The 14,937-nt window shown below is 52.6% G+C and overlaps 2 protein-coding genes across 2 annotated transcripts in view; one reads left to right on the forward strand and one right to left on the reverse strand.

Moving 5' to 3' along the window:
* Positions 1-7,671, reverse strand: part of LOC116957909 (uncharacterized) — a 26,213-nt gene extending 18,542 nt beyond the window's left edge. Inside the window, exons 1-2 of the mRNA XM_076054535.1 lie at positions 7,624-7,671; positions 3,573-3,668 (exon numbers count right to left, since the gene is read on the reverse strand). Coding sequence (XP_075910650.1) covers positions 3,573-3,668; positions 7,624-7,671 — 144 coding nt within the window. The remainder of the gene's footprint in view (positions 1-3,572; positions 3,669-7,623) is intronic.
* Positions 3,856-14,937, forward strand: part of LOC142906504 (putative inactive peptidyl-prolyl cis-trans isomerase-like 6) — a 26,718-nt gene continuing 15,636 nt past the window's right edge. Inside the window, exons 1-3 of the mRNA XM_076054430.1 lie at positions 3,856-4,030; positions 7,655-7,732; positions 13,392-13,527. Coding sequence (XP_075910545.1) covers positions 7,670-7,732; positions 13,392-13,527 — 199 coding nt within the window. The 5' untranslated portion in view covers positions 3,856-4,030; positions 7,655-7,669. The remainder of the gene's footprint in view (positions 4,031-7,654; positions 7,733-13,391; positions 13,528-14,937) is intronic.

A 14,937-nucleotide genomic window follows, 5' to 3' on the forward strand; every position in this document is an offset into this window, starting at 1 on the left:
CGTGTGTGGACTAATCTCCATCTGTTCCATCACACTCCCTTCTAGCCCGTGTGTGGACTAATCTCCATCTGTTCCATCTCACTCCCTTATACCACGTGGGTGGACTAATCTCCATCTGTTCCATCTCACTCCCTTCTACCCCGTGTGTGGACTGATCTCCATCTGTTCCATCTCACTTCTCCTTCTACACCGTGTGTGGACTAATCTCCATCTGTTCCATCTCACTCCCTTCTACCCCTTGTGTGGACTAATCTCCATCTGTTCCATCTCGCTCCCTTCCACGCCGTGTGTGGACTAATCTCCATCTGTTCCACCTCACTCCCTTCTACACCGTGTGTGGACTAATCTCCATCTGTTCCATCTCACTCCCTTCTACCCCGTGTGTGGACTAATCTCCATCTGTTCCATCTCACTCCCTTCTACACCCGTGGGTGGACTAATCTCCATCTGTTCCATCTCACTGCCTTCTACACCGTGTGTGGACTAATCTCCATCTGTTCCATCTCGCTCCCTTCTACAGCGTGTGTGGACTAATCTCCATCTGTTCCATCTCACTCCCTTCTACCCCGTGTGTGAACTAATCTCCATCTGTTCCATCTCACTCCCTTCTACCACGTGTGTGGACTAATCTCCATCTGTTTCCATCTCGCTCCCTTCTACCCCGTGTGTGAACTAATCTCCATCTGTTCCATCTCGCTCCCTTCTACCACGTGTGTGGACTAATCTCCATCTGTTCCATCTCGCTCCCTTCTACCACGTGTGTGGACTAATCTCCATCTGTTCCATCTCGCTCCCTTCTACACCGTGTACACTAATCTCCATCTGTTCCATCTTGCTCCCTTCTACCCCGTGTGTGAACTAATCTCCATCTGTTCCATCTCGCTCCCTTCTACCACGTGTGTGGACTAATCTCCATCTGTTCCATCTCGCTCCCTTCTACCACGTGTGTGGACTAATCTCCATCTGTTCCATCACACTCCCTTCTATACCCGTGGGTGGACTAATCTCCATCTGTTCCATTTCGCTCCCCTTCTACCACGTTTGTGGACTAATCTCCATCTGTTCCATCTCGCTCCCTTCTATACCCGTGTGTGGACTAATCTCCATCTGTTCCATCTCGCTCCCTTCTACACCCGTGTGTGGACTAATCTCCATCTGTTCCATCTCGCTCCCTTCTACACCGTGTCTGGACTAATCTCCATCTGTTCCATCTCGCTCCCTTCTACACCGTGTGTGGACTAATCTCCATCTGTTCCATCTCGCTCCCTTCTACACCGTGTGTGAACTAATCTCCACCTGTATCTGTGGCTGTCGAATGTTTGGGGCCGTCCATAAATGACGTCACGCGATTTTTGACCCCCCCTCCCCCTTCGTCACATGACGTCACAAAAAGTCAGACCCCGCCCCCTCAAATATGACGTCACAAAGCTCTGCCCCTCCCCCCCCCCTCCCAAAATATTTTTTTTTAAATAAAACTACGCTTCAAATCGCTTTGAACTATTGTCACGTTGTAGTTGTGTATTTAACGTGGCGCTTACAACTCCGATGTTGTAGGTAGAAAACATTTACTAAAACAAAGTCCCATTTATATTCTTGGTTCTTTCGGTAAAGTCACCGCGTCGAAGGGAAACAATAAAATAAAAAATATATATATACATACAAAACAATAAAATTCTCACGACGTTTCGACTCAACGCCACGAGCAAGCATCGTCAGGTGTGAAACGTCGTGAGAATTTTATCGTTTTATATAAATATATATTTTAATTATTATTTTATCGTTTTTCCACCCCCCCAATTTCCACGCGGTGACTTTACCGAAAGAAAAACCAAGGGTTATGAATCACTGCAGTCAACGAAAGCTTTAACTGAAAAAATAAAAATAATTTAAAGTCCATTTTAATTAAGCAGAAATGCTGGATGTTCATAATAACGGTGTTTTTGGGTTCGATCGCGTTTATTTATAAATGTGTCGTAACCCTCCACCACCCGACACGGCCAATCAGCAAAAAAAAGTGTCACGTTGACAAAAAGACAAAAATAGTTCACTACTTTAGCCCACCGGTGTGTTGTTGAAGAGTGAATCCACAACATTTACAGTTTGAGTAGTGTGACGTTTCGCTGGTTAATACATCCAGCATCATCGGGCAATTCGCCAGAATGGTAAAGCCCTCGCTTGCTCCCGGTGTTTTATATCGAGCAGAAGAGTGACGTCATCACTTAACTCATATCAGGTGCAGTGATTAGAGGCGGAGGGTGGGGGGGGTATTGTAATTATATAATCGATTAGTAATCAGTCATTGGTTACATTATGAGACCTCCTTTGCCAGTAACAAGATATAGTAATAGGTTTTTACCCTTTTAACTGGCACAAAAACTGACACCTTTATTCAAGGCATCATGTTTGCAATAACCACAACACAAGCAGTCAGAATGCAAACAAAAAAGAGAGACAACTCTGATAATGATATGCCTTTTGGCGTCTTCTGGTCCAACACCAATGGAGACTATAGGGCTCTAAGAAAAGCCGTCTCTGGTGTGGACCAATCAAATTCAAGGACAGTGCCAATATCATTATCAGAGTTGTCTCTCTTTTGTTTGCATGTTGACTGCGTGTGTTGTGGTTATTGCAAACATGACGCCTTGAATAAATAAAGGTGTCAGTTTTTGTGCCCAGTTAAAAGGGTAAAACCTATTCCTATATCTTGTTACTGTTAAAGGAGGTCTCATAATGTAAATGCTCACCCCGAGCCCTCAATACTCTGATGGTGCGCTGTTTTTGAGTTGTACGCCTTTTGGCGTCTTCTGGTCCAACACCAGTGGAGACTTAAGGGCTCTAAGAAAAGCCGTCTCTGGTGTGGACCAATCAAATTCAAGGACAGTGCCAATATCATTATCAGAGTTGTCTCTTTTTGTTTGCATTTTGACTGCTTGTGTTGTGGTTATTGCAAACATGACGCCTTGAATAAATAAAGGTGTCAGTTTTTGTGCCCAGTTAAAAGGGTAAAAACCTATTCCTATTTCCTATAGTCATTGGTTATGATTAGTAATGAGTTGTAGATTAGTAATTCTTTAAATCAAAATGTAACGTGCATTATTTAATAATACGCTTACATGCTGGATGTATTTACCAGCGAAACGTCACGGTACAACTCAAACTGTAAATGTTGTGGATCCACTCTTCAACAACACACCGGTGCGGGGCTAAAGTAGAGAACTAATTTGTCTTTTTGTCAACGTGACACCCCTTTTTTTTTGCTGATTTGCCCGTGTCGGGTGGTGGAGGGTTACGACACATTTATAAATAACAAAAAAAAACACCTTTAGCGTGAATAATATCGGTGGCGAAAGCCCGCTGCGTGTTTAAACTGAGAACGTGCGCTTGCCCGTAATTTATTTATAAAGTTTGCCCATTTTGACGTGACGTCACATTGCTCAAACCCTCCCCCCACCCCACCCACCCCCGCTAGGTGCGTGACGTCACTCATGGGGGGCGTGACGTGTGACGTGTGTGAATCGTCATCGTCGTCACAGCCGTTGCCCCGTTGCCCCGTGATGACGTGCGAGCCTCACGTCGAGGGCCAGAGTGGTGCGGTGGAGCTCCTGCAGGTAGACGTTGATGCTCCTCTGCCTGTCCCGTAGGCAACGCTTGCACGAGGCGAGCCGCTCCTGAGGGGAGAGGGGGGCCGTGAGAAACGTCAGCAGCAGCGGTGACGTCACCGCGGCCACGTCCCGTGCCAGGCTAGGTGCACCTCGAGGCCGCCATGTGAAGTGTCGAACGCCCCGCCGGCAGGAGGTCACGGGGCAGACCCGGCAGGTGGCACGGGTCGACTGACTGAGATGGCTGTGGCTGATGCACCACCTGTGCCCCCTACTGTGGCAACCTGCTGTGCTTTAGCCACCCGGCGCTCCGCTCGTTGTTGTGAGCGTCGCTCCTCCGCCCTCCGTTGTTGTTGGAGGGCGACTGCCTCCAACTGCCCAGTAGCATCCTTCACGAGCCTCCTCCACAGAGGCCGATCTTGACACCGCAGGTACCAGACACACACACACAGACACGCACACACAGACACGCACAGACACACCCACAGACACACACACACACACAGACACACACAGACACACACACACAGACACAGACACACACACAGACACACACAGACACACAGACACACAGACACACACACACAGACACACACACACACACAGACACACACACAGACACACACACACAGACACAGACACACACACAGACACACACACACAGAAACACACACAGACACACACACACAGACACACACACAGACACATACACAGACACACACAGACACACACAGACACACACAGACACACAGACACAGACACACACACACACAGACACACACACACAGACACACACACACACACAGACACACACACAGACACACACAGACACAGACACACACACACACAGACACACACACACGCACACAGACACACACAGACACACACACAGACACACACACACAGACACACACACACAGACACACAGACACACACACACAGACACACACAGAACCTGGCTGTGATGGTGGTGGGGGTGTTCTTGTTCCCACAGCGCTGGTGGCCTTCATAGACACTGCTACTCGCTACTAACAGCACTTGCCCCTACAGTCTGTCACAGGCTACACGGGGGATCTTTGTCTTTGTGTGTTCATAGACACCGCTACTCGCTACTAACAACACTTGCCCCTACAGTCTGTCAGAGGCTACACGGGGGATCTTTGTCTTTGTGTGTTCATAGACACCGCTACTCGCTACTAACAGCACTTGCCCCTACAGTCTGTCAGAGGCTACACGGGGGATCTTTGTCTTTGTGTGTTCATAGACACCGCTACTCGCTACTAACAGCACTTGCCCCTACAGTCTGTCAGAGGCTACACGGGGGATCTTTGTCTTTGTGTGTGAGTGTACAGCACTTGCCCCTACAGTCTGTCACAGGCTACACGGGGGATCTTTATCTTTGTGTGTTCATAGACCCCGCTACTCGCTACTAACAGCACTTGCCCCTACAGTCTGTCACAGGCTACACGGGGGATCTTTGTCTTTGTGTGTTCATAGACACCGCTACTCACTAATAACAACACTTGCCCCTACAGTCTGTCAGAGGCTACACGGGGGATCTTTGTCTTTGTGTGTGAGTGTACAGCACTTGCCCCTACGGTCTGTCAGAGGCTACACGGGGGATCTTTGTCTTTGTGTGTTCATAGACACCGCTACTCACTAATAACAGCACTTGCCCCTGCAGTCTGTCACAGGCTACACGGGGGATCTTTGTGTGTTCATAGACACCGCTACTCGCTACTAACAACACTTGCCCCTACGGTCTGTCAGAGGCTACACGGGGGATCTTTGTCTTTGTGTGTTCATAGACACCGCTACTCACTAATAACAGCACTTGCCCCTGCAGTCTGTCACAGGCTACACGGGGGATCTTTGTGTGTTCATAGACACCGCTACTCGCTACTAACAACACTTGCCCCTACAGTCTGTCAGAGGCTACACGGGGGATCTTTGTCTTTGTGTGTGAGTATACAGCACTTGCCCCTACAGTCTGTCAGAGGCTACACGGGGGATCTTTGTCTTTGTGTGTGAGTGTACAGCACTTGACCCTACAGTCTGTCAGAGGCTACACGGGGGATCTTTGTCTTTGTGTGTTCATAGACACCGCTACTCGCTACTAACAGCACTTGCCCCTACAGTCTGTCAGAGGCTACACGGGGGACCTTTGGCTTTGTGTGTGAGTGTACAGCACTTGCCCCTACAGTCTGTCACAGGCTACACGGGGGATCTTTGTCTTTGTGTGTTCATAGACACCGCTACTCGCTACTAACAGCACTTGCCCCTACAGTCTGTCACAGGCTACACGGGGGATCTTTGTCTTTGTGTGTTCATAGACACCGCTACTCACTAATAACAACACTTGCCCCTACAGTCTGTCAGAGGCTACACGGGGGATCTTTGTCTTTGTGTGTGAGTGTACAGCACTTGCCCCTACGGTCTGTCAGAGGCTACACGGGGGACCTTTGTCTTTGTGTGTGAGTGTACAGCACTTGCCCCCACAGTCTGTCACAGGCTACACGGGGGATCTTTGTCTTTGTGTGTTCATAGACACCGCTACTCGCTACTAACAGCACTTGCCCCTACAGTCTGTCACAGGCTACACGGGGGATCTTTGTCTTTGTGTGTTCATAGACACCGCTACTCACTAATAACAACACTTGCCCCTACAGTCTGTCAGAGGCTACACGGGGGATCTTTGTCTTTGTGTGTGAGTGTACAGCACTTGCCCCTACGGTCGGTCAGAGGCTACACGGGGGACCTTTGTCTTTGTGTGTGAGTGTACAGCACTTGCCCCTACGGTCTGTCAGAGGCTACACGGGGGATCTTTGTCTTTGTGTGTTCATAGACACCGCTACTCACTAATAACAGCACTTGCCCCTGCAGTCTGTCACAGGCTACACGGGGGATCTTTGTCTTTGTGTGTTCATAGACACCGCTACTCGCTACTAACAACACTTGCCCCTACAGTCTGTCAGAGGCTACACGGGGGATCTTTGTCTTTGTGTGTGAGTATACAGCACTTGCCCCTACAGTCTGTCAGAGGCTACACGGGGGATCTTTGTCTTTGTGTGTGAGTGTACAGCACTTGACCCTACAGTCTGTCAGAGGCTACACGGGGGATCTTTGTCTTTGTGTGTTCATAGACACCGCTACTCGCTACTAACAGCACTTGCCCCTACAGTCTGTCAGAGGCTACACGGGGGACCTTTGGCTTTGTGTGTGAGTGTACAGCACTTGCCCCTACAGTCTGTCACAGGCTACACGGGGGATCTTTGTCTTTGTGTGTTCATAGACACCGCTACTCGCTACTAACAGCACTTGCCCCTACAGTCTGTCACAGGCTACACGGGGGATCTTTGTCTTTGTGTGTTCATAGACACCGCTACTCACTACTAACAGCACTTGCCCCTACAGTCTGTCACAGGCTACACGGGGGACCTTTGTCTTTGTGTGTGAGTGTACAGCACTTGCCCCTACAGTCTGCTAGAGGCTACACGGGGGATCTTTGTCTTTGTATGTGTACAGCACTTGCCCCTACAGTCTGCTAGAGGCTACAACTCGCTCGCCTGGTGTACAGGAGGTCGTGGGTTCCACCACCATCATCATCACGGTGGCTAGGAGATGTTGACTACCTCGCCTGGTGTACAGGAGGTCGTGGGTTCCACCACCACCACCACCATCATCACGGTGGATAGGAGATGTTGACTACCTCGCCTGTTCTACAGGAGGTCGTGGGTTCCACCACCACCATCATCACGGTGGCTAGGGGATGTTGACTACGTCGCCTGGTGTGCAGGAGGTCGTGGGTTCCACCACCACCATCATCATCACGGTGGCTAGGAGATGTTGACTACCTCGCCTGTTCTACAGGAGGTCGTGGGTTCCACCACCACCACCATCATCACGGTGGCTAGATGTTGACTACCTCGCCTGGTGCACAGGAGGTCGTGTGTTCCACCACCACCACCATCATCACGGTGGCTAGGAGATGAACGCACGTACGCACACGCCCACGTGTTGATACCGGGCCACGTGTCGTCCCCTGTATCCGCCAGAGTCGCTTCGCCTTCATGGACGTCGTCTTCATGGACTTCGCCATCGACGGCGAGCCGGCGGGACGCCTTCTCTTCGAGGTTTGCCCTCTCACCCACACACACACATCAACAACAACAACAACAACCGCCACTAAGTGGAGGTGACATCACCACGACGCTTGTGCCAGGCCATGTGCACCTTGAGGCCACGTGAAGTGTCGAACGCCCGCTGGCAGGAGGTCACGGGGCAGACCCAGGTGCCACGGGTCGACTGATTGAGATGACTGGCTGATGCACCACCTGTGCCCCCTACTGTGCCAACCTGCTGTGCTTTAGCCACCCGGCGCTCCGCTCGTTGTTGTGAGCGTCGCTCCTCCGCCCTCCGTTGTTGTTGGAGGGCGACTGCCTCCAACTGCCCAGCAGCGTCCTTCACGAGCCTCCTCCACAGAGGCCGATCTTGACACCGCTGGTACCAGTCATCGGCAAGTCCACTCAGCTCCACGTCCTCCTGTACCACATCACTCCATCTCTTCTCTAGCCCGTGCCGTGCCTGCTTAGCCCCCTCGATCCGGCCGAACAAAAGCTCTTTAGGCATGCGGTGGCTGGGCATGCGGGCTACATGACCCAGCCATCGCAGCCTTGCCTGCCCGGAGGATCTCACCGATGGGACCTTGCCCAGATCTTTCAAGGATTTGTGAGCTCCTCACACAATCCAGTATGGTTAAACCCAGGATGGATCGTAAGCAGGCCAGCCTAAATGTTTCTAATCGGCGAAGATGTTCCATTAGGGGGGTCCACGTTTCGCAAGCATAGAGAAGGGAGGGAATGACCGTGGCCGAGAAGACCTGAAGCTTTGGGCGGAGCGACAGACCAGGTAGCTTCCACACAGCGTTATGCAACCGATGAATGGATATTGCCGCTCGACTGATTCGGAGTGAGACCTCTGCTGTTAAACTGGAGCCGGCAAAACAACCCCCTACCTTCTCACGGTGCTGGACGGCCAACTCAGTCGTGGACAGTGCTGTGGGGGGAGGTCCAATTTCGATTGGCTCCTCCCTTCATGGCGTCTGTGACCACCACAGGGGCTAAACGGGGGCTCTGGACGGGTGCGAGGGGCTGGTAACCCCTCCACCTTCAATTAATTACCGCTAAACCACGAGTTAAACACCCCACACACCCCCACACACACCCCCACACACCCCCCCGACACACACTCCCACGCATACCCATACACGCTCCCCCACACACACCCCACACACACCCCCACACACATCCCACACACACACCCCCACACACACCCCCACACACCCCCCCGACACACACTCCCACACACACCCATACACACACCCCCACACACACCCCACACACACCCCCACACACACCCCCACACACACCCCACACACACACACCCACACACACACCCCGACACACACCCCCACACACACGAAGATCCACCCGTGTAGCCTCTGACAGACTATAGGGGCAAGTGTTGTACACACTCACACACAAGGACAAAGATCCCCCATGTAGCCTGTGACAGACTGTAGTGGCAAGTGATCTATACACTAACACACACACGTACACACACATATACACACAACAACAACCGCCATTCGCCACTAAGTGGCGGTGACGTCACCACGACGCTTGTGCCAGGCTATGTGCACGTTGAGGCCACGTGAAGTGTCGAACGCCCGCTGGCGGTCACGGGGCAGACCCAGGTGCCACGGGTCGACTGACTGAGATGACTGAGATAACTGGCTGATGTACCACCTGTGCCCCCTACTGTTACAAAAGAAAAATACACGTACACACATTCACACACATACACACACGTACACACATACTACAACAACCGTACACACGTACACACATACACACGTAAACACGTGCACACACACACACACGTATACACATAGACACACACACGTACACACATAGACACGTACACACACACGTACACACATATACACACACGTACGCACATACACACGTACACACATACATACACACGTACACACATAAATACACACACGTACACACACACGTACACACGTACACACATACATGCACACACACGTACACAAATATTCACGCACATACATTCACCCACACACGTACACACACAACAACCGCCATTCGCCACTAAGTGACGGTGACGTCACCACGACGCTTGTGCCAGGCCATGTGCACCTTGAGGCCACGTGAAGTATCGAATGCCCGCTGGCAGGAGGTCACGGGGCAGACCCAGGTGCCACGGGTCGACTGACTGAGATGACTGGCTGATGCACCACCTGTGCCCCCTACTGTGCCAACCTGCTGTGCTTTAGCCACCCGGCGCTCCGCTCGTTGTTGTGAGCGTCGCTCCTCCGCCCTCCGTTGTTGTTGGAGGGCGACTGTCTCCAACTGCCCAGTAGCATCCTTCACGAGCCTCCTCCACAGAGGCCGATCTTGACACCGCTGGTACCAGTCATCGGCAAGTCCACTCAGCTCCACGTCCTCCTGTACCACATCACTCCATCTCTTCTCTAGCCCGTGCCGCGCCCGTTTAGCCCCCTTGATCCGGCCGAACAAAAGCTGTTTCGGCATGCGGTGGCTGGGCATGCGGGCTACATGACCCAGCCATCGCAGCCTTGTCCGCCGGAGGAGCCCACCGATGGGACCTTGCCCAGATCTTTCAAGGATTTGTGAGCTCCTCACACAATCCAGTCTGGTTAAACCCAGGATGGATCAAAGGCAGGCCAGCCTAAATGTTTCTAACCGGCGAAGATGTTCCATTAGGGGGGGTCCACGTTTCGCAAGCATAGAGAAGGGAGGGAATGACCGTGGCCGAGAAGACCTGAAGCTTTGGGCGGAGCGACAGACCAGGTAGCTTCCACACAGCGTTATGCAACCGATGAATAGATATTGCCGCTCGACTGATTCGGAGTGAGACCTCTGCTGTTAAACTGGAGCCGGCAAAACAACCCCCTACCTTCTCACGGTGTTGGACGGCCAACTCTGTCGTGGACAGTGCTGTGGGGGGAGGTCCAATTCCGATTGGCTCCTCCCCTCATGGCGTCTGTGTCCACCACAGGGGCTATACGGGGGCTCTGGACGGGTGCGAGGGGATGGTAACCCCTCCACCTTCAATTAATTACCGCTAAACCACGAGTTAAACACCCCACACACCCCCACACACACCCCCACACACCCCCCGACACACACCCCCACACACACCCATACACACACCCCCACATACACACCCCATACACGCTCCACCACACACACCCCATACACACCCCCACACACACCCCCCACACACACGAATATCCACCCGTGTAGCCTGTGACAGACTGTAGTGGCAAGTGCTCTATACACTAATACACACACACGTACACACACATATACACACAACAACAACAACCGCTATTCGCCACTAAGTGGCGGTGACGTCACCACGACGCTTGTGCCAGGCTATGTGCACGTTGAGGCCACGTGAAGTGTCGAACGCCCGCTGGCAGGAGGTCACGGGGCAGACCCAGGTGCCACGGGTCGACTGACTGAGATGACTGAGATAACTGGCTGATGTACCACCTGTGCCACCTACTGTTACAAAAGAAAAATACACGTACACACACATTCACACACATACACACACGTACACACATACTACAACAACCGTACACACGTACACACATACACACGTACACACGTGCACACACAGACACGTACACATGTGCACATACACACGTATACACATAGACACATACACACACACGTACACACATAGACACGTACACACACACGTACACACATATACACACGTACGCACATACACACGTACACACATACATACACACGTACATACATAAATACACACACGTACACACACATACACACGTACACACATACATGCACACACACGTACACACAAATATTCACGCACATACATTCACCCACACACGTACACACACAACAACCGCCATTCGCCACTAAGTGACGGTGACGTCACCACGACGCTTGTGCCAGGCCATGTGCACCTTGAGGCCACGTGAAGTATCGAATGCCCGCTGGCAGGAGGTCACGGGGCAGACCCAGGTGCCACGGGTCGACTGACTGAGATGACTGGCTGATGCACCACCTGTGCCCCCTACTGTGCCAACCTGCTGTGCTTTAGCCACCCGGCGCTCCGCTCGTTGTTGTGAGCGTCGCTCCTCCGCCCTCCGTTGTTGTTGGAGGGCGACTGTCTCCAACTGCCCAGTAGCATCCTTCACGAGCCTCCTCCACAGAGGCCGATCTTGACACCGCTGGTACCAGTCATCGGCAAGTCCACTCAGCTCCACGTCCTCCTGTACCACATCACTCCATCTCTTCTCTAGCCCGTGCCGCGCCCGTTTAGCCCCCTTGATCCGGCCGAACAAAAGCTGTTTCGGCATGCGGTGGCTGGGCATGCGGGCTACATGACCCAGCCATCGCAGCCTTGTCCGCCGGAGGAGCCCACCGATGGGACCTTGCCCAGATCTTTCAAGGATTTGTGAGCTCCTCACACAATCCAGTCTGGTTAAACCCAGGATGGATCGTAAGCAGGCCAGCCTAAATGTTTCTAATCGGCGAAGATGTTCCATTAGGGGGGTCCACGTTTCGCAAGCATAGAGAAGGGAGGGAATGACCGTGGCCGAGAAGACCTGAAGCTTTGGGCGGAGCGACAGACCAGGTAGCTTCCACACAGCGTTATGCAACCGATGAATAGATATTGCCGCTCGACTGATTCGGAGTGAGACCTCTGCTGTTAAACTGGAGCGGTGCTGGACGGGCAACTCTGTCGTGGACAGTGCTGTGGGGGGAGGTCCAATTCCGATTGGCTCCTCCCCTCATGGCGTCTGTGACCACCACAGTGGCTAAACGGGGGCTCTGGACGGGTGCAAGGGGCTGGTAACCCCTCCACCTTCAATTAATTACCGCTAAACCACGAGTTAAACACCCCACACACCCCCACACACACCCCCACACACCCCCCGACACACACTCCCACACACACGAAGATCCACCCGTGTAGCCTCTGACAGACTATAGGGGCAAGTGTTGTACACACTCACACACAAGGACAAAGATCCCCCATGTAGCCTGTGATAGACTGTGGTGGCAAGTGCTCTATACACTAACACACACACACACGTACACACATATATACACACAACAACAACCGCTATTCGCCACTAAGTGGCGGTGACGTCACCACGACGCTTGTGCCAGGCTATGTGCACGTTGAGGCCACGTGAAGTGTCGAACGCCCGCTGGCAGGAGGTCACGGGGCAGACCCAGGTGCCACGGGTCGACTGACTGAGATAACTGGCTGATGTACCACCTGTGCCCCCTACTGTTACAAAAGAAAAATACACGTACACACACATTCACACACATACACACACGTACACACATACTACAACAACCGTACACACGTACACACGTGCACACACACACGTACACACGAGCACACACACGTATACACATAGACACATACACACACACGTACACACACACACACACCCACACACGTACACACCCACACACGTACACACACACGTACACACACCCACACACACAGTACACACACACACGTACACACACACACACACGTACACACACCGACGCCTCACTGTGAATGTCCGAGCGCTGTGAGGGCGTCAGTCGCATTGACTTCACGACCTTTGACCGGCGCCGATTTCCCCCCTGGGGCCGGCCGGCCGGCCGACCCGTGTGGCCTCTCGGCCTGCAGCTCTTCACAGAGCTGTGCCCCAGGACCTGCCACAACTTCAGAGCTCTGTGCACGGGCGACGGGTCGGAACGTTGGCCGTCGTACAAGGGGTCGCTCGTCCATCGCGTCGTGCCCAACGGGTGGATTCAGGCGGGAGGTGAGAGAGAGAGTGAGTGGGAGAGAGAGTGGGAGAGAGTGGGAGAGTGGGAGAGAGAGTGAGAGAGAGTGGGAGAGAGAGTGAGTGAGAGTGTGAGAGAGTGAGAGTGGGAGAGAGAGTGTGTGAGTGAGTGAGTGGGAGAGAGTGAGAGAGAGAGTGAGTGAGAGAGTGAGAGAGAGAGTGAGAGAGTGAGAGAGAGAGTGGGAGACAGAGTGAGAGAGTGAGTGAGAGTGTGAGAGAGAGTGAGTGGGAGAGAGTGTGAGAGTGGGAGAGAGTGAGAGAGAGAGTGGGAGAGTGGGAGAGAGAGAGAGTGAGAGAGAGTGGGAGAGAGAGTGAGAGAGAGTGAGTGAGAGTGTGAGAGAGTGAGAGTGGGAGAGAGAGTGTGTGAGTGAGTGAGTGGGAGAGAGTGAGAGAGAGAGTGAGTGAGAGAGAGTGAGAGAGAGAGTGAGAGAGTGAGAGAGAGAGTGGGAGACAGAGTGAGAGAGTGAGTGAGAGTGTGAGAGAGAGTGAGTGGAGAGAGTGAGAGATTGAGAGAGAGTGAGTGAGAGAGAGTGAGAGAGAGAGTGAGAGAGTGAGAGAGAGAGTGGGAGAGAGAGAGAGAGAGTGAGAGAGAGTTAGAGAGTGAGAGTGAGTGAGAGAGAGTGAGTGAGTGAGAGAGTGGAAGAGTGAGAGAGTGTTGAGAGAGAGAGAGAGAGAGAGAGTGAGAGGAGTGAGAGAGAGAGGGAGAGAGAGAGGTGAGTGGGAGCAGGTTACTTTTTTGATGGAGTTAAATAGAGATTTGTGATCACGGGCCACTGAGGCAGACTCCATCTCCTCAGCAACCCGCGACCACCACCCATCCTTGCAGCGCCTCACGGCTCTCCCAAACCTCCGAGCGAAGGCTGCGGTAAGCCCCCTCATTCTCTGACGTGGGATTCTGTAGCCGATGAGAGTGGGCCTGTCGCTATTTCTCAACCATCCTGAACACCTCCTCTGTCAGCCCAGGGTCTCTAGGGAGGTCTGGACCGCGTACCCAAAGCAGCCATTGCAGCTGCATGAGTCACAGTCCTAAACCTCGCCCATTTACCCTCGACATCAGGAGGAGTCGGGGACGATGCCAATCCCAGCTGCAAGCGATGATGAAATTCTCGCTTGCAACTTTCATCAGATAACTGAGACATGGCCACCTTAGGTTTGAATGGGGTCCTGGGTGTACACCCACCACCGGAGTGGAAGAATGGCAGGCGCATCTTACAGATGACTAGTCGATGGTCAGAGGGCAGATCAGCTCCACGGTAGGTCCTGGTGTCAAGGACATGGGCTCGCATCCGCTGGTCCGTCACTATGTAGTCCAGCAGATGTTCTTGCTTGGACCCGGCATGCATCCATGATGTTGTGTGGATGCGCCGATGCCGGAACAGCGTGTTGGTA

The sequence above is a fragment of the Petromyzon marinus genome, chromosome 66 (assembly GCF_048934315.1).
Source record: "Petromyzon marinus isolate PM22_M1 ecotype Great Lakes invasive population chromosome 66, UKy_Petmar_22M1.pri1.0, whole genome shotgun sequence".
Taxonomy (NCBI): domain Eukaryota; kingdom Metazoa; phylum Chordata; class Hyperoartia; order Petromyzontiformes; family Petromyzontidae; genus Petromyzon; species Petromyzon marinus.